This window comes from Wyeomyia smithii, chromosome 3 (genome assembly GCF_029784165.1).
Source record: "Wyeomyia smithii strain HCP4-BCI-WySm-NY-G18 chromosome 3, ASM2978416v1, whole genome shotgun sequence".
NCBI lineage: Eukaryota > Metazoa > Arthropoda > Insecta > Diptera > Culicidae > Wyeomyia > Wyeomyia smithii.
Genome location: NC_073696.1, coordinates 164,686,997 through 164,712,770, shown reverse-complemented (window position 1 = coordinate 164,712,770; position 25,774 = coordinate 164,686,997). Strand labels below are relative to the sequence as shown.

The 25,774-nt window shown below is 38.9% G+C and overlaps 1 protein-coding gene across 1 annotated transcript in view; it reads left to right on the top strand.

Annotated features, from left to right (window-relative positions):
• Positions 1–25,774, top strand: part of LOC129730681 (uncharacterized) — a 413,412-nt gene that overhangs the window by 169,120 nt on the left and 218,518 nt on the right. The window contains exon 6 of the mRNA XM_055690213.1: positions 25,327–25,391. Coding sequence (XP_055546188.1) covers positions 25,327–25,391 — 65 coding nt within the window. The remainder of the gene's footprint in view (positions 1–25,326; positions 25,392–25,774) is intronic.

Below are 25,774 nucleotides of genomic sequence, written 5' to 3'. Positions count from 1 at the left end.
TGATCTTGTTTCTCGCACACAGAGAAAGAAACAAACTTGTCGCTATCGTGAAAAATAACAAAACAATTAGAAATGCTCTAAATCACAACTGAAGAAGTTAAGATATTTTCCTGTCACTCGCCCAAACCTTGATAACAACTACCGAAAAACGTGTGATTGAGCTCTTGCTATATTGAGTTATTGAACCAAACGTTTTTTTTTTTTCAAATACATGAAGTTATATGCTGGGCTGGAACTAACCTAGCATGAGTTTTATCGATTAAATGTCAAACAATTTTCAAATTTAAAATTTTCGGTTGAATCGTTCTGGGCTCCAATTTCAGATAGTTTCGTAAAGTTTGCTTTTTGCTTAGATAGGAAAATTTTACCAATTCGCTCAATTAAATGATTGTATTGGTAGTGCAGCAAACAAAGGGTTGATTCGAATATGTATGAAATGACAGCGATTAAATAAAAAATATCCATTCTTTTAGTATGTATTATTATTTATAACGTTTTAACGTCTCAGCATCCAGAAATGCACTGTTAGATAAAATTGCAGCAAATACTAGAGTTGCAATTCTCTCTATTATTTGTTTTAATGGAATATAAGAATACCGTAATCCAACGTCATGCGGTCGTGTCTTGAATACCACCCTCCTACTTTTTTTTCGTTTCCGAGATTTTGACAGCGAAAATAAAAACAAAACATTCAAATACAGTACTTCCAGCTGTTAAGTTCTCTTCGTTAGAGCCTAGAGAGCTGTTCTAATGAATTATATTTCCAAAAAAAACTAAAATACATATATTTTAAAACGTTTTTAGTTATGTTGTTTTAAAACAACATTGTGCATTTAAGGGTTAAATCACTAGACAGTAGCTTCCGGTTTCTGGAAACCAGTATAAAAGGGACAAACATTACGCAATGTGAGTTTTTCAATACCCGGGATGACGCCCAGAGGCCAGGAATCATCCATACTTCATTTTGAAATCCGAAGTTGCGACTTCCGGTTTCTGGAAAACATCCTTCAATTGTCAAATATAATCCAATAAAGGTATATCAACTCTTTGGATTTTAGAATATTGATGTTGTATTTGGAGGAATAATTGGAGCATAGTATTTGAAATTTGACGTAATATTTGTATTTAAATAAATATTTTCTCTATCGTAATGACTCCTTTGAGGAACAACCTGTTCGTTTGTCACCTGTTTTCTTTAAATAACTCGTGTAATCTTTGAGAGAATAAACTTTCAATATTTTTACAATTTAACAAATAATGGTTTAAATAAAAGTCCGATTACACTGGTCAACACAAGTGTGGCCCCGAAGGTCAAACTGAGAAAAAATGAAAAAATATAGCTTTTTAACCATTCCTGTGATTTTGTTCTTTCTAGAGCAACTGTTGTGAGCTTTAGAGCAGAAATTATTTTTCGATTTAGTCAGCCAGTGTTGTTATTAAATGAAATGGGTACCAATAAAGCAACTAAACCTTTAATTTGAAACTAAGATTGTTGAAATTAGTCCAGCAGTTTTGGAAAAACGAGTCCGTTCATTTGATACCTATTTTGTTCAAATGGGGTGTGTAGTGTTTAAGATAATGCAGTTTCATAACTTTTACATTTTGATAGATATCAGACAAAGTAACAGTCCGATAATAATAAAATTCAATAGGATCTTATCAGGCAACTAGACCATTCTATTGCAACTTATTTCATGAAAATAGGTCCATCCATCTCTGAGAAAAGTGAGTGAGTTCAAGCAGTCTTAGAAACATGTTTCATTTCAAAGCCTGATTTCACATTATTATACATAACGGACAAACTTTAAGTCCAATAACAATAAAATTCAATAGGGTCTTATGGGGCAACAAGACCTTCCATATGACACTAATGTTGTGAAAATCGGTCCATCCATCTCTGAGAAATGTGGGTGAGTTCAGCAGTCTTAGAAACATGTTTCTTTTCAAAGCCTGATTTCATATTAATATATACAACGGACAATGTTAAAGTCCAATAACAATAAAATTTAATAGGGTCTTATGGGGCAACAAGACCTTTCATATGACTAGTTTTTGAAAGTCGGTCCAGCCATCTCTAAGAAATATGAGTGAGTTTAAACAGTCTTTGAAACACGTTTCTTTGCATAACTTTTGAACTACATGTCCATTCATTATAAAATTAATCTACAAATGGTTCAAAATACAAGCCCGTTCTTCAAATATCAATTATGTTCAAATCAGTCCAGCAGTTTCTGAGATAATGATGTTTTGTGATTTTCACATTTTTAAACATAACCTCGAAACAAAAAATCTGATTACGATAAAATTCAATAGGGTCCTATGGGAAATCGAGTGAGATTGGGAGTAACGTTACATACACACACACACACGCATACACACACACACGCATACACACACACGCATACACACACATGCGCATACACACACACACGCATACACACACACACACACGCATACACACACGCATACACACACGCGCACACACACACACACACACACACACACACACACACACACACACACGCACACACACACACACATACACAAACACAGAAAATGCTCAGCTCGTCTAACCAAGTCGATTGATATACGAGATTCGACCCTTTGGAGCACTTTTATACCTTTGGTTTTTTCAGTGAGAAAGGCAAAATCGCTTACAAACCTTCAAACATTGGTATTTCTGGAACCAGGATGACCTTTAGAAATCAGAAATAAGAGTCCAACGACATTTTTTAATTTAATATGGTGACTTCCGGTTTTAGAATTTTGTGAATGAATGTGCCTCTTATCCGATCGGTAGTCAAGCTCTCAGGAAAAACTTCTACGTAGACGACTTTATTGGTGGAGCACAGACAATCGAGGAAGCCATCCGCCTGGCAACGAGCTTAGCGAACTACTGGGGAAAGGTGAAATGGAGCTGCGGAAATGGACCTCCAATCAGCTTGAAGTATTGCATGGATTAAATAGCGAACAAATTGGAACACAGGTTACAGTCCACGCTTCAGCCCAAACGAGACCATTAAAGCACTCGGAATCGCGTGGGAACCTGAAGCGGATTGTTTGCGTTTTGATTCACAGATTTGTAGCAGAGATGGACCACACACCAAAAGAACTATTCTGTCTGACATTGCCAAATTGTTCGATCCACTCGGGCTTATTGCCCCAGTAATCGTTCGTGCGAAAATCCTGATGCAGGAATTGTGGTCGCTGTCATGCGATTCCCATCAATTCGAAATGGGAAAAATACCATCGAGAGCTCGCCAAGATTTCTGAATACCGAGTAGACAGGTATGCTTTTCTTTCTGATGCCGTTATCCGGCTACACACATTTGCAGACGCCTCCCAGTCCGCTTACGGTGCCTGTACGTACGCTCGATGCGAGCACGCTAAAGGTAGCGTACGAATCCAGCTATTGGCGTCAAAATCGCGTGTAGCCCCGCTGAAACGAATAACTATCACCCGTTTGGAAATCGAGGCAGCCAAATTAGCCGGTCATCTACATGCGCGCGTCAAACAAGCCATCGATGTCATCGTATCCGCATCATATTTTTGGTCCGACTCTGCAGTCACTCTGCATTGGCTGAAGTCACCGCCAAATGTATGAACAACCTTCGCCGCTAACCGAGTATCCGAAATACAGCATCATACGAGCGGTTGCCAATGGAGGCATATTCCTGGAGCAGAAAACCCTGCTGATCTTGTTTCTCGTGGTATGTCGGTGGAAGACCTTCTGGCAAGCAACTTATGGAGCAACGGTCCCGTTTGGCTAGCGCAACATTGGTCATCTTCTACACCACCAAGTGTCCCAGAACAGGAGTTTGAAAGGCTAATGACAGTTGCAGCCATCCAAGCATCCATATCAGTTAGCCCGTGGTTTCTGCGTTGGTCCTCCTACAAGACTCTACTGCACGTTGTAGCATACTGTCTGCGCTTCCTGAATAACACCCGTTCTAAAGCGCGAACACAATCATCAGCACCAGCTCAGCCTGCCAGCACTACATTGACCGTCACGGATTTAAATACAGCTAAAACATTGCTTCTACGGTTTGCTCAGGAAGATGCATATTTGGAAGAGATTGGACAGTTACAGAAAGGTAACATGGTGAGCAGACAATCTTCAATTCGTCGAATGAATCCCTTTTCAGACCCTGAGAGAGTGTTGAGAGTGGGAGGTCGTCTTAACCTATCCCAGTTACCATATCAATCAAAACACCCAGTTTTAATTCCTGCCAACCATCCACTCTTCCACCTGATAGCCGAATATTATTACCGCAAATTGCTTCACGGCGGCGGGCGCTGGCTTTTGAGTACGATTCAAGAAGAATTGGCCGTCGAGAGGTCGAAAACTTGTTCAGAGCATCGTTAGAAACTGTTTCCGCTGCACGCGTCTCAACCCGATACCTGCTCAGCATCAAATCGGCCAGCTTCCAGTGCAGAGAATCATCCCAAGTCGTCCATTCAGCATCACAGGTGTGGACTACGCTGGTCTACTCTATCTTCGCCCAATCCATAAACGTGCCGCACCTGCTAAGGCTTACCTGTGCGTGTTTGTGTGCTTTTCCACTAAGGCGGTGCATCTAGAATTGGATTGGTGCACGACTTGTCCACTCCAGCCTTTTTATGTGTCCTGCGAAGGTTCATCGCTCGTCGCGGTCGACCTACGCATTCCATTCCATTCTGACAACAGAAAGAATTTTGAGGGAGCGAAAAATAAATTAGCTCAGCTTTTCTATATGTTGCACAGTGAGTCTCAACAAGATAAAATATATGCATTTTGCACCGAAAAGGGCATCACTTGGCATGTGGTACCACCCAAAGCACCTCACTTTGGCGGCTTATGGGAAGCTGCAGTAAAAGTTGCCAAGAAACATATTTTCCGCCACTAGGATCGACTCGTTTGTCGTCCGAAGATATGTGTACCATTTTTGCACAAATCGAAGCAGTAATGAATTCCCGTCCGCTGCTACCCATGACAGAAGATCCAAATGACTTGGCCGCTCTGACACCAGCACACTTGTTGATCGGATTATCGATGCATTCTCTGCCCGACCCAGATCTCCATGACGTACCTGCGAACCAGCTCGACCACTACCAGAAGCTGCAATTGCATGTGCAGCGATTTTGAATTCACTGGCGAAAGGAGTACCTTCAAGAGCTGCAGGAAGACACCAGAGGATGGAAACGAAACGAGGAAATTGCTCTCGGTAAAATGATCATCGTTGTCGATGAGCTGCAGCCCCCAATCCGTTGGCCATTAGGCCGAATAGAATGAGTTCTCCCTGGAAAGGATCAGTTGGCAAGAGTTGTCACCGTTCGTACTGCTTGTGGCATCATAGCTCGACCGATTGCAAAAATCTGCCTGCTACCGTCTGATATAATCGAAACCAACACTCACGAATGTTCCACAATGGCCAGCAACCCACAACCGGCCCAACGGAGTTCGGATATGTCGTCAGAATAGGCTGAAAACTAGAAAAATTTAGTGTTACACAAATTTATTTGGTTAAGATAATGCTTTTGTTTACTCTATTTATGTTGAACATAATTGTTCTAGGTGGCGGGTATGTTGACGCAAGAAGAACTACCAGCCACACTGCCAGAAAGTTTGCGTGCCGATGTAGATTGGTGCTACCGGGCGCGCGAGGAGAAGAGATTTTGTGCCCTTCTGGCAACTCATGTAGACGCAGTCATCAGGCATCATTAAACCTTAGTAGCGATCGGTCACACTTTCTGTCCGCAATAAATTCCTCATCAGCCAAAAGTTGTAATAAAGTCTAAAGTTAAAATTTACTTCTTTTGTACTTACCTGTAACCAAGTAGAATAAAGTGGCTGAAAAGTGAAACTAAGTTTAATACTTACCTGTGATACTGGAAGAATTGCCTTTTCGTGGTCTGCTGCGCCTACCGGTAGAGAATTCTGTTTGCTGCCCGCTGTCGTCGTTAGTTTTCTGCTGCTGAGAGGAGTTGTTCACTGAAGCAGAGCTACCACCGTCATCGCCCTAATCAGGATTGGAATTCTGGTTCATCTTTCACATAAAAAATTACACAACGTAGGGTAAGCGCCAACACATACATATGCAAATACCATACAATAAATATGTTTCAAATAAAACATGCGAAAAATCCAGATGACTACTCCTGGTTACCGGAATACAGCTTCAAATGGCCAAATTCTGCCTAATGTGGATATTTCGATGGCGAATATGGCGACTTTCAGTTTCTGGAAAACAGCTCACAGCACCAAATATCGTTCCTTATGAGTATTGCGGAAGCGTTATACCCATAGGCCAGAAATCAAATTGAGACGTCACTTTAAATTTCTAGATGGTAGTTCCGATTCATGAAAAATAACCTGAAAAGGACAAATATTACTCAATGTTTTTCAGGAACCGGGATAATGCTCGGCAGCCGGGGTGAACTTTATACTTTACTTTGAAACCCAATTTTGCAGCTTCCGATTTCTGGAAAACATCCTTAAATTGTCAAATATGAAGGTATATCCACTCTTCGGGCTCTAGGATATTGATGTTATAAATAAAGTAATAATTTAAGTATGTTTGAGACTAACTTTGTGAAAATCGGTCCAACCATTCTGAAAAAATTAGTGAGCTTAAGCAGTTTTTGGAATATGTTTCTTTTCAAAAGGTAATTTTGAAAAAAAAAAAAAAAGATTCAGCTAAATCTAAGAAAAATGAGTGAGTTCCAAAGCCTCCGGGACACGTTTCTTTTAAAAATTTTTGAACTACATGTTTAATCATTAGTTAAGGATTTTCTAGACAGCCCGTTCATTTGACACCAGTTTTGTTTAAATTGGTTGTGTAGTTTCTAAGATAATGAAGCTTCGTGAAACTCACATTTTGAAACACGGTGCCTGAACTAAAAATCCGATTACAATGAATTTCAATAGGGTGTTATAAGGCCACTAGACCTTTCATTTGCAACTGATTCCGTGAAAATAAGTCTTACCATCTCTGAGAAAAGTGAGTGAGTTTAAGTAGTTTTATAACGTGATTTCACATTTTTATAAATAACAGATAAAGTTACCAACCGATTACAATAAAATTCAATAGAAACCTATGGGGTAGCTAGATCTTTCGTTTGAGACTAATTTTGTGGAAATCGGTCCAGCCATCTCTGAGAAAAATGAGTGAGTTTTAACAGCCTGCGGAAAACATTTCTTTATATAACTTTTGAACCATATGTTCAATCATTAAGAAATTTAAAAGTTGAGGGTTCTGAAGATAGCCCGGTTATTTGACATCTGTTTTGTTAAAATAGGTTGTGTAGTTTCTGAGATATTGATGTTTCGTGATTTTTAAATTTTGATACATAACCTCTAAATTAAAAATCCGATTACAATGAGTTTCTATAGCAACCTATGGGGCAACAAGACCTTTCATTTGCAATTAATTTCATGGAAATCGGTCCAGCCATCTCTGAGAAAAGTGACTGAGAAAAAAAAGTTGCACATACACTTACACACCCACACCCACACACACACACACACACACACACACACACACACACACACACCCACACACACACACACACACACACACACACACACACACACCCACACACCCCCCCCCCCAACACACACACACACACAGACACACACAGACACACATACATACATACATACAGAAAATTCTCAGCTCGTCGAACTAAGTCGAGTGGTATACGACATTCGGTCCTTTGGAGCACTTTCATACCTTTGGTTTTTGCAGTGATTGCTATACCTTTTTAAGAGAAAGGCAAAAATCTAAAAGTGAAGTGTTCCATTATTCTAAAGATCTTGGATATAAAAAAAACCTACATTAATCCACCTAGCGGTCAGACCCAGCCTTTCTCATTCAAACTTACTATCCTAAATCCTAAATCCAATAAAGGAATAGCCACTCTTTGGGTTCTAAAATATTTATGTTGTGATTGAAGTATAAAATATGAAATTTGATGTAATGTTAGTGCTTAAGAAATAGCAAAATAAAAGAAATAACTCTTAATTTCGAAAAATTTAATCACCAGCAATACCAGGAACGTTTAAATTGTACGATACCATATTTAAATAATGTTGAGGCCACATATATTGATCAAAGCAGGTATAGTTCTGAATAGTCTCTGAATTTCTTTCCTTTCCATAACTTCTGAACCATATATCAAATTGTTATGAAGTTCATTATTTGTAAGTTTGAGAAATGATTCGTTTGTATGACATTAGTTGTGTTCAAATAAGTCGTGTAATACTTTAGATAATAGACTTTCGTTGTTTTAACAATCTAATACATAGCGGTTGCTTATGTTCGATATTAATCAAATGAAAAGGGAACGTATAGGGCAGCCAAACTTTGAAACCACGTGATCAATCATAATTCATCAGTTAACCCTTAACTAGCCCGTTCATCTGATATCAACATTGTTCAAATCGGTAGTGTAGTTTCTAAGATAATGGAGTTTCGTGATTTTCACATTCCGATACATTACATACGAAGTAACAGTCCGATTACAGCAAAATTCAATAGGGTGTTATGAGGCAGCTAGACCTTTCATTTGACACTGATTTTGTGGAAATCGGTTCAACCATCTCTGAGAAAAGTGAGTGAGTTTGTGTAGTCGTCGAGATATGTTTCTTTTCATAGCTGGATTTCACATTTTATACATAACAGGCTAAGTAATAGTCCGTTTGCAAAAAAAAAATAATAGGGTCTTATGAGGCAACTAGACCTTCTATATGACACTGATTTTTTGAAAATCGGTCCCGCCATCTCTGAGAAACATGAGTGAAATTAGAAATAGTACTAAAACACGTTTCTTTCCATAACTTTTGAACCACAAGTGCAATCTTTATAAAATTCAAAAGTTAAGGGTTTTCAGGTAGCCCGTTCATTTGAAACCAATTTTGTTCAAATCGGTTGTGTAGTTTCTGAGATATTGATGTTTCGGGATTTTCACATTTTGATACATAACCTCCAAACTAGAAATCCGATTACAATAAAATTCAACAGGGTCTTATGGGGCAACTAGACCTTTCATTAATTTTAATTTTTTTATTTTATTATTAATTTTAATTTATTGAAATCGGTTTAGCCATCTCTGAGAAAATCGAGTGAGATAGGGAGAGCGTTACACACACACACATACAGAAAATGCTCAGCTCGTCGAACTGAGTCGAGCGATATACGACTTTCGGCCCTTTTGCGCACTTTTATACCTTTAGTTTTTGCAGTGCTTGCTATACCTTTCTAGGAGAAAGGCAAAAACATTTATATACTGTTCGGAGTCGAATCCAACCTTAAAATTGAACATGGCACATTGATTCTGCTCAGTGTAATCAGAACGCATCTACTATACTGGATGAAAACGCGATTGCGTTTATCTACTTCCTATTATGAAAACTCTCTTTATATTTAATATTCTCACATACACATTCTCAAAAATTCATTTATATACCCATTACAATGAGCATTAGCAGTTCAGTTGAAATATGTTTGTAAAACGATAAACTTGCGCTGTCGAATTTTAATTGAGCGAAACTCCACTTAATCGCGGTCGTGTGGAGAGTGCAATACTTCCTCGTCGTGTTCACGAATTCTTACTTCTCGAAGTTCGCGAGTTTGAAGCGGACAAGAATCGTTCTCGAAGTCCACGAGTAGGCGTGGACAATAATTGGTGCCGAAACCCGAGAGGAATTTCCGTTTGTCGTGGAGAACACCGTTTGGAGGTTGGAGTTATTCGCCATTATCAGAAATCAAGTTGGATTTCTGCAGCATCGTAGGCAAAAAACGATTGCGTTTGTATTTGTATTTGTATTTAAATTTGAATATAGGCTGAAAGCCCGTTACCCATTCTTAATAATAAGTTCCACATTGCCTTATACAGGTTAGTTACATACAAAAATATAAATACAAAATTTGTAAATTACTAGTTAACCAATGAAAAAACATTAATACAGGTTTCCTTCAAAGTATAAACTAAGCTTATGTTTTAACACTGATGTACTCATGTCAATACTGATGATCTGCTGCAGTGCGTTGAAGGTATTCATAAATCGAGTAGTTGGCTTGTTTTGCGAATAAATCCTGGATCGGAAAGTAGGGTCGAACGTTCTACGTTGTCGAAGCGTGACTTGACTGTTGTTAAAAATTAATCTTTCAGCAAGAAGTTGGCTGTCGGTGCTTCCGGATAAAATGTTTGTAAAAAAGACGATGTCGTTTACCTTGTGTCGTGAGTTTATCGTGTCAAGGTTTACCAGAGAGCACAAATCCTGATAGGGAGGTAGTTCTTCTCCATTCCACCCGAGATTCCTAAGAGCAAACTTAACGAATTTTTTCTGGACTGCTTCGATTCGCTGTATGTGAGTTACGTAGTAGGGCCGCCAAACGACACTTGCGAAATCGAGTTTGCTTCTAACAAGTCCTCTGTTGATTGCTAGTATTGCGTGAGGATCATCAAGGTCTCGGCTATACCTTCTGACGAGAGAAAAAAGTTTCAAGCTATCCACGATTACTTTGTCAATGTGTTTCGTGAAAGATAGTTTACAGTCGAAGGTTACGCCCAAATCGCGAACATATTCAGCACGTTGTACAACATAACCTGAATATGCATACTCGAAGAAGCCGCTGAAATTTGTCGTCAATTACGAGAGCTTCTCGACGTTGGAAGATTGTCATTACGCAAATGGAGCACAAATTGCGAAACTGTGTTGCAACACATACCAAGTGATTTGTGGGAGAGTGACTCTCTTACGGAGATAGAACGGTGGACGGTGACTTTTATGGAACCCACGAAATGATTGCTTCAGTTTCAAGATTCCCACGTTACCCGGATTATCGACGGTTTCCAAACGCATCGTGGTATCCGAAACTTCTCAACTGTTTGACCTATTATTACTTCTTGGTGCAGTCGTGGTCAACGCTAGAATGTTTGTTCATCGTCTTTGGGCCAAACATGTTTCATGGGACGAGGGGGTTTCTAGTGAGGAAAGTGCCTGATGGAAGGACTTTCGCAGTGAACTTACATTGCTCCAGCAGTTAACAATCCCTCGGCGAGTTCTGTCCAATTCACATCGGAATTACCATATTCACTGTTTCTGTGACGCGTCTTAGAAGGGTTACGGCTCTTGTGTTTATGTGGTTGGTCCAAACCACGAAGGCAAAATCGACAGTCATCTTTTAATTACAAAGGCACGAGTGGCTTCTTTACGAGGATTGTCGATACCACGCCTTGAATTATGTGCAGTATTGGGCAGCCAGTCGGTGGATAAATTACGAAATGCAACGGACTTCTCGGCAACCACCACATTCTGGACGGATTCGACTGTGATGCAATATTGGCTTCGAGCACCACCCTGGACTGGAAAGTATTTGTGTCTAATCGCATTGCTGAAATACAGAGGCTTACCAAAAACTGCAAATGGAGACACATCCCCACGGATCTCAATCCGGCAGACCGAATTTTCCGTGGGATTCAACCGAGCCAAATAATGAACGACGTTTTGTGGTGGAATGGACCACCGTTTCTTAGGGATCCTGTTACCTGTTGGCCGAAAATGTTGCCCAATGCGATACCCAATTCCGATTTAGACCAGGATAGACGAAACACGGTTGCATTGGCGAGCATAGAGAATGACGATTCCATTGTTTCGAGATTTTCCGATCTAGGAAGACTGTTGCCTGGTGCCTCCGGTTTTCCAATAACGTTAGGAGCAAGAAGAAGGACCGTTTCACTGGTACGCTGACACTGCCAGATCTCGACATGGCACACAAAACGGTTATTCGAATGGTACAAGTAACTACAGGTAACCTTTTCAAATGAAATTAAACAATTAGCCATTATGAAAATAAGCCAGAGCATAAAATTATATTCGATACACATTCTGTTCTTAAAAATATTAACGTATTCCTTGACGATAACGGGTTACTTCGGCTATATAGTCGAGCTGATAGCTCGGATATTGCATTTACGAACGGCTCACTCTGGACCTACTCTATTACTCTCAACAATGCGACAACGTCGCTGGCCAATTCGAGGAAGACAGCTCCGGCTCCGCTACCGTTCGCACGTGTTAATCCTGCTCGAGTTTTTTCCTCTTCTGGGTTGGACTACTGTGGACCATTTAACGTTCGTCCTTTGTATGGTAGGGGGGCTAGCGTGAAAATGTACGTCGCGATATTCGTGTGCCTGTCGGTGAAAGCCGTTCACATCGAGATCGTACCCGACCTAACGTCAGCTGCGTGGATCAATGCTAAAAACGGTTTGTAGCTCGACGCGGGCGGTTAATTGAGCTTCGTTGCAATAACGCGACAGCTTCCGTCAGGGCTGATCTTGAAATGCGCGAGTTACGTCGTCGGTATCAACAACAGTTCCAGACCAATGAATGGGAGCAGTACCGCCTAAGCGAAGGAATCAACTATAAATTTATTCCGGCGCGCTAACCACATTTCGGGGGATTGTGGGGGCCATTTTCGACGAATCTTCGGTTCGTCGTCGTATACAATCGACGAACTCACAACAGCAGTTGCATATATTGAAGGCATTCACAACTCTCGGCAACTCACCCCCCTCATCGAGCATCCCGAGGAACTCTCCGTATTAACACCTGGACACCTTCTCATTGGAGAACCGATGTTTTCCATTTCCTAGCCAGATGTTTCTGATAAACCAATTTCCAACCTGTCTCGTTTTCAGGAATCTCGTCGTAGTGTCCAAAATTTCTGGAAGTGCTGGTCCCGAGACTACATATCCTTGTTACACCAGCGTTCGAAGTGGAAAACAGCAACGAAGAATATCGAACCTGGAACTATGGTACTTCTCAAACAGGACAACTACCCCCCATTTACATAGCCTCTTGGAAAGGTGGTACAAACATACGCTGGGTCGGACGGACTAGTGCGCGTTGTGTTGGTATGAACCGGTCGAGGCCTGTTTAAGCGAGCTGTCACGGAGCTCGGCGTTTTACCAATTGAATCGGAAACAACCAACCAGATGACTTCTGTAGTAGACTGTCAGGCCAACTACCAAGGATAGTTGAACCAAATTAGTTCAACGCGGGCCGGTATGTTCGGAGTCGGATCCAACCCTAAAATTGAACATACCACATTGATTCTGTTAAGTGTAATCAGAACGCATCTACTATACTGTACAAAAACGCGACTGCGTTTTTCTAGTTCCTATTATGAAAACTCTTTTTATATTTAATATTCTCACATACACATTCTCAAAAATTCATTTATATACCCATTACAACGAGCATTAGCAGTTCAGTTGATATATGTTTGTAAAACGATAAACTTGCGCTGTCGAATTTTAATTGAGCGAAACTCCACTTAATCGCGGTCGTGTCTCCTAAAGTGTGGAGAGTGCAATACTTGCTCGTCGTGTTCGCGAATTCTTACTTCTCGAAGTCCGCGAGTTTGGAGCGGACAAGAATCGTTCTCGAAGTCCACGAGTAGGCGTGGACATATACATTATTGACAAACTCTTCGAGAATGGAAATACCTTCAAAAGAAAATCTGGTTCCGGACGAAAATGCACTTTGCAAGAGAGTGAAGTTGGGCGGGGACCTAGCGTGGTTGGTAACGTCTCCGCCAACCACGCTTGACGCCTGGGTTCGAATCTCAACGCCGACATAGGTGTCGATGGTTGTGGGGTGGCGTGATCCGCTCACAATTAACCCAACTGGTCTAGATTCAATCCGTCGTAGGTGATTGGCACAACAAGACTGGCGGAACTAAACCGACGGAAAATAAGCGGGAATAAAAAAAGAGAGCAAAGTTCGAGCGAAATTGAAGGCGGGAACGTCTGGTCGATCGGCGTAATCATATCGTGAGCTGGTCAATAAATATCAGATTTAACCAAAAACGGTGAAAAATTATCTGCATGAAATGGATTTAAAATTTAGAATATAAGCACCATAAAAATGACAAAGTAGTGTTTTGGCCAGACCTTGCATTGTCACACTATGCTAGTGCAACTTTAGCGGATTTGCGGCAAGGCAATATCGGGTTTATTCCGAAAAGATACAATCCTCAAAACGTGCCACAGCTGCAGTCTATTGAAACTTTCTGAGCAAATTTGATGCGAATGGTCTACCATAAAGGTTACAGAGCAAAAAAACGTCGATTGTTTGATAAAAAAATCATGAAGGAGCTCAAAACAATTGAAACATCCAGAATTCAGGAAGTTATAAAGCAAGTACCCCAGAGGATTAGGGAATCAGCGCGATGTGGAGCTGAGTTTTTCATATGAGGTTTGAAAATGAGGTGAATTTCTTGAATAAACAAACAAGTATAGAAAAATAAGTTGCGCAAGATCTCAATTTGGAATTGAAAGTTTGTTTGGATTATTTTCCTCATACGTCCTCAAAGTTATGGAAAGAAACAAAATTGATTGATCAAAATGTATTGTACATTTGAACGTTCCCGGTATTGCTCGTGATTAAAGTGTTTGAAATACGGAGTAATTTTTTTTATTTCGCTATTTCTTTAGCGAAAATATAATGTCAAATTTCACATTTTATACTTCAAATACAATATCAATATTCTAGAAGCCAGAGCGTGAATATACCTTTATTACCTTAATCATACTGTTCCACAAATATTCAAATTAAATGATATTTGGTCTTTTTAGCCTGTTGTTTAAAAAAAAATGTCGCCATGGAAATACCCAGACAATAAGGCAATAATTCAATAATTGACCATTTTAGGATGTATTCAGGCAACTAGAAGGAGTCATCTGGATTTAACACCCCGGTTTTAAAAACCCATATTGAATGGTGCACGGATACATCTCAGAAACTTTCATCTCAGGGAATAACATCAATAAAAGCAACTGCGTCAGGGAAATTTTTCCTACTATAAAAAGTGAAATCTTAAATGATATATAATCAAGTCCGACCTATATATGAGTACATTGACGTTCCGATTATACCAGGAACAAAAAAAATCGCATAATATATTAAAACATATTTATTTCATGTTTCCTGATGGTCTCGAGGTACGATGCTGGCCTAAGAAACCGGTCGTCGTAGGTTCGAATCTCAGCTTGGGAGAGACTATTAGTGTCAGTAGGATCGTAGCGCTAGCCCCGCAATTGTTTTGTACACTAAACAGTCGGCTGCGAAGTCTATGTATGAATAAACAGAAGGTCAAGTTCCGAATCGGAATGTAGCACCAAGGCGTTTGTGTTAATGTATATTCACATATGAGCCGTTGCGAACCAGAGTGGTCTATGTGCCATCGAGCAAATTGTTCAGGAGAAGCAATTTTCGAAAAATCTCTGAATAAAATTCTGTTCAACGGATTCTTTCAAACAAAATGTTCTAATATAAAGGTTATGAAGTGGTTTAACATTGGGATACATGAAATTAACATTTTCTTCGCGAAATCGGTGATTTTATCTCACCAATGTACATAGACCACTCTGACTTCATATATATATATATATATATATATATATATATATATATATATATATATATATATATATATATATATATATATATATATATATATATATATATATATATATATATATATATATATATATATATATATATATATTATATTCACTGGAATCCTCGAATCGTTTCGGAACAGAGTGGTCTATGTACACAAACCCGGTAAATGACAAAGAAAATTACGGTAAATCGTATAAAATGGCTAGTGTCACATGTTATATGATACATATAGCATGTCACATGTAAGACGTCACGTGTTACATTACATGTAACACAAGATATTACATATTACATAATATTTTACATGTTACATTTTTCGTGTTACATTACGTGTAACATGTTATATATCACGTGTGACATGTACAAAACAAGTGGCATGTTCCTTATCACATGTAATATGCTACATGTTACGTGTTACATGATAGTATTACATCGATTTATGTACATAGACCACTCTGTTCCGAAACAAAACGGCCATTCTGTTTCGGACGAATTGTTAACACGGAATAAATCAGCTTTAAAATTCGATTTTTCGAAATTTTCTTAATCTCCCAACTTCAGCTTCTTAAGTAGATGCGGTTTATGCAAAAAACTCATTTTCGAAAAAAAATGGTCTTTAGACCACTCTTTTCCGCAACGGCTCATGTGTGTGAGCGTTATGTTTAAAATGTTCGGTGAGAAATAAATCCAGCAGAAATTATCAAGGTGTATTTTTTTCTCTATAAATTGAGCACATTCGGCACTGACATAAATATTTTACTCAGCAGTCACATTTTTGGATAAGCCCTTTTGAAACTGCAGTCGTGAGTCTACACGAAGAACTAATATCATAAAATGACCTCTGTATCAAAAACGAACAAATGTACAAAGTTTCAGCAGAATCGGAAATAACATGGCCTCAGGCAAGCTTACGAAAATGGCTGGAGAGCGACACTATACTGACGACTTTTCTCTCTCTTCACTCTAACAGCCTCATGCATGAGCTATTCATGAGAGCTCACATACAGCTACAGCTTAAACAAGGCAAAGAAACTGTCTTGTGTTGCGTACGACAGTTCTTTCTTGCACATGTATTTTGTTCGTTCGTACATGACAGCCTAGTTTGCTCATTTTGAGGATGTCCTGCTCCTGTTGACAGCCTGCTGATCGGCTGCGGCTGTCATCGACTTGCATTTTTTCGTTTCTCCTTTTTCACAGGCCGGTGGCATATTGAATACAAAGCAAACCGTTTCCATTGTTGATATTATTCCCCACGTAAGAAAAAACGTGCTTCGCACCATCTCTCTTTCATTCTTTCATCGGCCTTACTGTCGTGATCATAATCACCTGACATCCCGCTCGGATTCGTGTTGAAGGATGTCGGAAGATTACAGGCTGTCATTCGCGACAGCTTGAAAATACCAACAGACATATGAAGATGAAAAATAACAGTCCGTATGAAGTTGCATGTGTGCTGTCGTCAGTTGCTGTCGGACTGTTCATCGAACGTGTGGGGAGCAGAGAGAGCTGTGCAATACAATGAGAGCCGGATCAGTTGAAAATATGCTGTCATTGTTTTGCAGTCATTTTCATAACACTGGTCTCAGGTTTAAATTCATGAAAAAGCAACCAATAAGCAAAAAAATTAGATTGAAATCTTTTCAAAAGCAAATTGATAGTTATTGGGCTTCAACATTTCGTCTTTTCGAAAAAAAGTCTCCATCCAGATCTTAAAAGAAAATGCACAGGCACCTTTCAAAATCTGTTCTTTTGGGATCTGATGTTTTTATAAAAACGTTTTAGTTTTAAAAAGTCGACTTGTAATTATTTGGCTAGCGCTAACGTAAGAGCTTCACAATACAACTATGATTGAAACGAGAACGGGATCAGAAAACAACACTTTTTTCGCTTACTTTATATCAGGTAAGAAATGTAAAAGAAATTACCCAGGTTCTCCTGTCGATGAGCATGATAATGCACAAAACTGGTCGACGATACAAAGGTAACTTCAGTTAAGACTTCCCTTAAGGGAAAGTCGAAAAAATATATTTTTTATCGGAGCTGAGCTCCTTCTTTATTTGGTGCTAAGTAAGAACTGATTTACAATTGACTCTTAACCTACGAAGAAACCTCGCGTTGTGGTCAGCTCCGTCTAGAACAAAGGGGGTATTTGTATGCATTGCTGATAGCTAGACGATGGTGTTATGCTTATGTTGCATTTCCTGTAGATATCGTTTGTGTGGTCTGGGAAAGATTGTTATTGTTTCCGGAATGATCTCAACTCGTCTGGTGAAATTGCAATAGCGTTGTTGCTCGTTGCTAACTCCTCCCTTCTTAAATGACTTTGTCCTCAAAGTTCACGAGTGGATGGGGCGTAGTGGCGTTGGTGTGTCGAAGAATGCCTGGAGTTCTTTTTTTCTTTCTTCTGATAGTTCCTCCGTCTCGGTGATAAGTGGCGTGTGTTTGGTTATTGGAGATGACGGCTCTGGTTTTTCTATTGTGATGACCTCATCTGCTTTGTCGAATTGGACTCTGATGTTGCTTTTATAGGTATGTCTGGAAAAGTAGCAAAATATTGCTATTATGCTTGCAATAAGAATTATTGTTGATAGGCCGAGGGAACCAAAAAGATTGAGCTTCCAATTTATGGAATGATTTTGTAAGTTGAGTAGCTGTAACTTATCTCTGTGTTGAATGGTCAGGTTTTGAAGGTATTCGGCTGGTGGTACGTCTATTGTTTTTATCTCATTGGCTAATAGTCCTGTTGTTGGGAAATAAACTCGACCAGGTATAGTGGTTTCGGGGTTTGAGTATAGTTCTCCGTTGATATGAAGATTGCAGTCGGCGAACTGAATTAGAAACGATCCGTTTAGCGTTTGGCTGAGATTGGTGCAATTTGATGAGACTTCTACGACTGCGTCGTTAATTAAAACTGCTCCGTCGTTTATTCGTTTCACAAGTCCTCCTGAGTATACCTTTTCAAAGGTGCAATTGGAATGTCTTCCCGTGGTCAATCTGTGTATGCAATCGTTGGCGTGTTCGAGTTGTGACATCTCGCAGAGAAAATACTTATTTTGATCTTCACATGGTTGGCTCATCTCGTATACGTGCGTGATGTTCCTAACGATGTAATTTCTGTTGAGTGCTATTCGTTTGTTAGATCTTATTATGGAATCTATGTAATCATATTCAAAAGATACTGTAGATATTTGTGGTACCTTTAGTATGTAGAGGATGTGAGTATTGTTTAACATCACTTGAGCTTGTGATTGTGACAATAATTCCTCGAATGTATTCATTTCTATTTCGTGAAATTGCAGGAATGTGGCTATTTTTATGAAGTCCTTCATGGATAGTAATTTGCTACTCGGGATTCCGTGTTTAGCCATCAGTATTGCTTCTTCTAATGTTTCCACTTGGTTTTGGAGAGAGTCTAGATTCGAGAGAACTATCAGTTGATTAATTTCTAATGAATGATTCTTCGTTCTTTCATTTTCGATCCTTAGTACTTCGTTGGTGATATCGGTTATTTCTTGAATTCTCTTGTCCATGGCTTCGTTGATTAAGATTTGCTTGTTATTTTGAAAGATGAGGGAGTTTATAGATGAGTTGATCATTCGAAGGTCCTCGGCATCCGGGCTTCCGGCGATCCATTTCCATGCTGTTCCGATAGTATCCCATCTTTTTGGTCTTCTTGTCAGAGGTTTGATTTTTGTGAATGTTTCATACAATTTATAGTTTTTTATCTGTATTAATTCGTATAACGGGTTAGTGGAAGGATTGTTTTGAATGTCGCGATTGATGTTAGATATAGTTTTTCCGATTTGTATCAAGTCGATTGGATGGATAATACGTATGTGTCCTGTCTTTATTCTTGCTTTTCCAAGTGGTATAATGGCCAAAGGATTATTTGTCAAGTCGTGAATTTGTATGGATGCCTGCATATTAGACACGCAGAGGGCGAGTCTGAAAAGATATTAAGAGGATGATTATTCATGTGGATCCTTCCTTAGGTTACATTTGTGTATTTTTCTGTTGTTTGAATCTATAATATATGTGCTGTGATTCTCTTTTATTTTGACCATGTTATATCTACTTTTCCTTTTGTTTTTGGAGCACGTTTTCTCATATGCGTAAGAGTCAATAGTGTATGGCTGATAGAGCTTTGGTGTTATTTTCTCGTCTTTGTTTTTATAAAGTTGTAATATTTTTTCGTTATTTTTGTTTCGAATTGTGGCTATCTCCTCGTATGTTGCGTTGTTCCTACTCTCACCTATATAAATGTTTTTTGGAGTATTTTTTGTGAAGGAATGTATGGTGTTATTATATTTGTGTGTTGCCTCTTGAATAAGTACTTTCACGGGCGTATCTGGATTTAGTGCTTAAGTGCACCTAGCTATTTCTCGAATTGTAGAATGGCATCTTTCTACTTGGCCATTTGTTTCCGATCTATTAACTGGGGTTTTGAAAATTTGTACTCCCAAATTTAGAATCATTTGCTCTACAACATTTGATACGAATGAGCTCTCATTGTCAATAACGATATGGGCAGGCAAGTCCCAATCGTAAAGAAGTTGTAAAAGAACGTCTTTTATGTCTGAGATGGCTTTGGATTTGATGGGTCGCATTTTTAGGTATTTTGAGAATTTATCTAATGACGATATGAAAAGGTTATTCGCGTTGTACAAAAATATATCTATGTGAACTATTTCTCCGGGATATTGGGGAATGGGTGTTTTAACCGGTATGAATTTTTGTGGTTGTCTCTCATATTTTTCTGTTTTGCAGATTTCGCAAGTTTTAACATAATTTTGGATGAGTTTATGCATCCCAGGGAAGAAGAATCGTTTAACGAGTTGTAGTGAATTCTCTTTTGCGTTACGATGCGCAAAGTTGTGAATGTTTTTTATCTCGTCAAGTTGGCGTTCTTCGTCCTCAAGATCTTCGACTCTTAATTGCGAGAATCTTGCTCTAGTTATTTTAGGATTAAAGTGGGTTTTATAAATTTCTTGGATGGTTCCCATAGTTGGTTCGTCTGTAAATATACCGTTCAGGACTCCGGGATTTAGAAATCTTAGCAATTTGTCTTTTAGAAAATCGATCGTGAATTGTTGTTCCACAAATATATGTCTGGTGAACTTTTCAAAAGGGACATTAAATTCATATGATGAATTCGGTCCGATCTGAAAAATCAGCTGGTTGCGGAACACATTAATTGGGGCCTCTGTGGAGGGTATGTACGAGCTGTCGTCGTCTTCTGCTGAATGTTGGGTTACGGTTAATGAGTTAATTTGGATTCTGGATAGTGCATCAGCCACCACGTTGGACTTTCCGGCTTTATAGAACATTTCGTAATCGTGTTCCTCAAGAAATGCCTTCCAACGTTTCAGCTTAGCATTATTGTTTTTAGGTGATAATGTGAATGTGAGTGGGAGATGATCTGTATAGATTTTTAATTTTGCTCCGTATATGAAGTTCCTTAAGTTGTGGAGTGCCCACACGACACCAAGCATCTCTCTCTCGTTGGTTGCATAGTTTTCTTCTGTGCTGGAAAGAGTTCGAGAAATAAAAGTTATTGGTCGTTCTCCATCTGGAAATTGCTGAGACAGAACTGCTCCCAGTGCGATATCTGATGCGTCTGTGGTGAGGATAAAAGGCTTCTCAAAATCTGGAAAGGTTAAGACGTCGTTAGATGATAATATATCTTTAAGTGTATTAAATGAGTTGATTGCTTCTTCGTCCAGTTTGATTGCATGGTTTTTTGATTGATTCTTCGGAATTTGGCGGTGGCCATCCTCCCCTCTTAAAAGCTTTGTAAGGGGTTTCGCGAGTTTAGCGTAATCCTTTACAAAACGTCTGTAATAGCCAGAGAGTCCGAGAAAGGCTCTCAAATCCTTGAGGTTTTTGGGTTCCGGGTACTTCCGGATACATTCAACTTTTTTCATGTTAGGCTTTAGTCCGTCTTCTGATACAATGAATCCTAGGAACTCGACTTCTGTTTTCAAGAATTCTGATTTGTCTGGTTGGATTTTGAAATTGGCTTTTCGTAATGTTTGGAGGATTATTTCTAGATTTTTTAGATGTTCTTCAAATGTTTTGCTAAAAATTATAATGTCATCTATGTATACGTGACAAATTTTTCCGATGTGTTCTCTGAGAACATCATCCATTACTCTTTGAAAAATAGAAGGAGCGTTCTTTAATCCAAACGGTAGGCGAATAAATTCGTACTTCCCGTTATTGACTGAGAACGCTGTTTTTTCGATGTCTTTTTCTGACACTGGTATTTGGTGAAAGCCTGAGGCCAGATCCAATGTCGTGAAATATTTGTTTGCTCCTAAGTTAGCCAAAACTGCAGATGTGTCAGGGATAGGGTACCTGTCGCTTATTGTTTTCGAATTTAATTTCCTGTAATCTATCACCATTCGGTACTTCTTTTCGTTAGAAGCGTCCAATTTTTTTGGGACGATCCACACGGGAGAATTATACGGTGAATGGGAAGGTCTGATTATACCGTCATGAAGTAATTTTTCCACTTGTTTGTTGACCTCTGATTTTAATGCTTGTGGATATGGGTAAGTTTTGCTGTACACTGCGTTTTCGTCTGTTGTTTTAATGTCTGCTTTTACTCTGGTAGTAAAGGGTAATTTTTCGTCTGGAGGTTGAAATAAATCTTGAAATTTCTTAAGTATTTTGTTGAGTTCATCTCTCTGGTATTCGTCCAGGTGACTATCGCGGATGTTGATCTTGTTTACTTCTTGTAGTTTGTATTGAAGTAAAGGGATTACAAATTGATTTTCCAAAATTAATCTTTCATTTGAAGTGTCTATGACTGCTTTGAGTTCCTTCAGGGTGTCGTGTCCTATTATTGCGTCAAAGGATTTTAGTTCCTTTAGGTGGAAGAATTTGATTAAGGCGTCTGAATAAGGTAAAAATAACTTTCCTCTTGAATATTTTTCTATTTTTATATCCCCGCCCACTGAGGATACATGGAATGTTTGTTTCACATTGTGTGAAATATTAGTGTGTTTTGGATGAATGAAATTTTTGTTTGAACCTGTATCAATTAAGATTTTGAGTGGTTTGTTGGCTTTGCCATAATAAAGAAAGTATGGTAGGGTGGATTTTATCCTAAAAAATTGAGCTCGGCATTGTTTTCTATGTCCTCTTCAGGAAGATCGCGTTCTTGGTTTTCGACTTGTCTCATGTAGCGTTGGTAAGTACTGGATTCTTCGGGATAATATTCTTCATCTTCTGATGGGCAGTAGTCTACTCTTTCGTCGTTTTCGATTTCAACTGGTGGGTCTTCGTATTTTCCGGTTACCGTGTTAAAAAGTCTCGGACGTTTTGATGGGTTTGGTTGTTGGGGTCGATTACCATAATTAACTTGGTTTGTTCTAATTGACTGATCAACTTCCATAGGTTCTGGTGGGGGTCTAAATGGATTTCTCTGAGGGACTCTAGGCGGTTGGTTCATGTGTTGTTGTAGGGGTTGCCTAAAGTTATTGAAGTGTGGAGGTGGTCTGTTATTCTGGAAAATTGGTTGTGGTCTAAAATTGTGGTTGGGAAATACTTGTACTGGTCTGAATGGTACAGGGTCTCGTCTCGGTGCCATTCTAGGTGGTATCCTAGGTGGAGCGAGCGGAATCAAATTTCTGGGTGGTGTTGCCATTTCATGATGCCTAGGTCTGGTTAACATTTTTCTGCATTCTACATTCTGAAAGGCAATACAGTAGCTGTAGGCTGCTGCCAGAGATGTCGGTTCGTAATTGCGAATAAATTTATAGACATCTCCGTCGAGTCCTCTAATGAAGGCGTCTATAGCTTTCTTATTATATGTTTCAATCAGAGCCTTTGATGCCTCTGGGTGTGTAAATCTGTCGTCAGTTTTAACCTGATTGGCGATTAGGGATAGTAATCGGTTTACCTTGTCGAAATACGTTTCCAGTGAATCGTTCTTTTGTTGCACGCTCATCAGTTGGTAGTCTAATGTCTCTAAGTCTCGTTTTTCGCCATAATATGTGAGAAGTGTTTTTTTTATGACATTCCAGTTGATGCTAACATTGGAGGCTACCAGCGCATCGTTTGCCTCACCTTTGATTTTTCTGCGTATTGTTTTGCAGACCATGTGAAATCTATTTTGCTGTTCTATACTATGCGATGTGTTGGTTTGGTATAGCTTAACCAAACTGTCAACATCACAGAGCCAATTGTTTAATTCCCCTGGCTCACCAGTGAAAAATGGTAAGTCCTTTACTAAATCTGGAATCTTCTCAAAAGATTCTGGGTTTACCGCGGATCCATCGGGACGAGTGAATATTAGCGGTGGATCGCTGTAGTCAAGTGACGCTGGAGGGATATTTGCCGTTTCGAGAGCTGCGAGTCGGCTTAGGATATCGTCTACTATGGGATTCTGAGCCATTTTTATTTTTATATTTAATTTCTTGAACAATTCGTTCAATTCTTCCAGTTTGTTTAAGGCTATTTTTTTTTTACTCTTGGTTACTATCGCTTAATATTCTTATATATAAATTTACTTTCACTTTTTCACTTTCACTTTATTTTTACTGCTTGATTTTTTTATTTTTAAGAAAAGGTTTATTACTTACAGTACTAGCCTGAGCATCCTGTGGGTATGCCACGGGATTGCGGGACACGTAGACTCCGTTTTCGATCCTTCTTACAGGGAAAATCTGGAGATCTTCTTGAGCGCCTGCTCAGATTGTTATCGAGTCCTATTACCTCAGCTCGACCAATTGCCGGGTTGCAATTGAAACCAGGTCGAGTCGGGACCGATAGGTGACTTCCTTCCTTCTCGGTACGGTCGGTAGATTCCTTTTTTTGCCGGGACGAGTGGTTAGCTGTTCCGGATACTTGGGGACCGATTCGTACGGCTGCTTCTGCGATTGGGATAGGTTTCGCTCAAAGTGCGGATGTGAAATCCTCTTACAGTTTCACTATCCGGTGTTTGATGGTAAAAGATGTTCACTTCACTCTAACGTTGTGATACTTCTTTTTGGTTTCGACACTTTAACACTTTTGAACTTAATTTCACACTAGGGTCCCTATTCGGGCGCCAGTTAAGACTTCCCTTAAGGGAAAGTCGAAAAAATATATTTTTTATCGGAGCTGAGCTCCTTCTTTATTTGGTGCTAAGTAAGAACTGATTTACAATTGACTCTTAACCTACGAAGAAACCTCGCGTTGTGGTCAGCTCCGTCTAGAACAAAGGGGGTATTTGTATGCATTGCTGATAGCTAGACGATGGTGTTATGCTTATGTTGCATTTCCTGTAGATATCGTTTGTGTGGTCTGGGAAAGATTGTTATTGTTTCCGGAATGATCTCAACTCGTCTGGTGAAATTGCAATAGCGTTGTTGCTCGTTGCTAACTCTTCTTTTACAATTCTACGTTAATATTAAGCAAGAGCAAAAAAAAGTTGTCGTTTAATTTTTTAGATAACACCAGATCTCAACGTTTCATTCAGGCCTGAAACATTTGGCATCAAAAAAATGTAAACGAAATTCAAAGGTCATTTTTCACCCTGAGGAGCATATTCATAGACAAAGAATGGAAAAGATAATTCATACCGGGTTTGTTTATATAAAAGGTGTCATTATTAAACACAATTTGTCACAAGTCTGTAATTTTGAATGGGTTTCCCAATGATTTTCTTTATAGAAAATATTTACCTAGATTCCAGGATTTGAATGAAAACAATTTCCAATTTCCCGGTAAATTCTATCTCGAAACGGCGCGGAAAGGACGCGCTAATATACATCTGTAGAAAATTAATTATATTTGAATAGATCTACATGGCTTTGTGTTATTGGCGACATATATTAATTATTATAATAAATAAAGAAATCGTTTTTTCTTCTATTTTATTACAGAGAACGAAACAATTACCGACAAATCTCCTTCATCACCAACCAGGCGGAAACTACCAAAAACTCCGGTATAAATATGTACTTATTATTTATATTTTAAACTTTTATCGAGACAAATAGACAAGATCAATCGTGGCGATTATTTTCAATAAGGCGTTTTCGTGAATTAGGATTGAAAATACAATTGGAATAACAAATGTAGCATCAATTGTATTGATTGGAAAATTCAAATAATAATATGAATACCTATACGCATATATACAGGAATTATAATCTGTATTTAGATGCAACAAACATCAACAAGCGCATAAAGATTATCTATTTGCATTTCCAAAATGCTCTGTATCAGTTGTCTATATCGAAGGTTGCCTTTTTTTAATAAATCATAAATTAACTTAACATTACTACATATAGTATGAACAGTTTGTTTTTCCCTCATTGTATTTGCAGT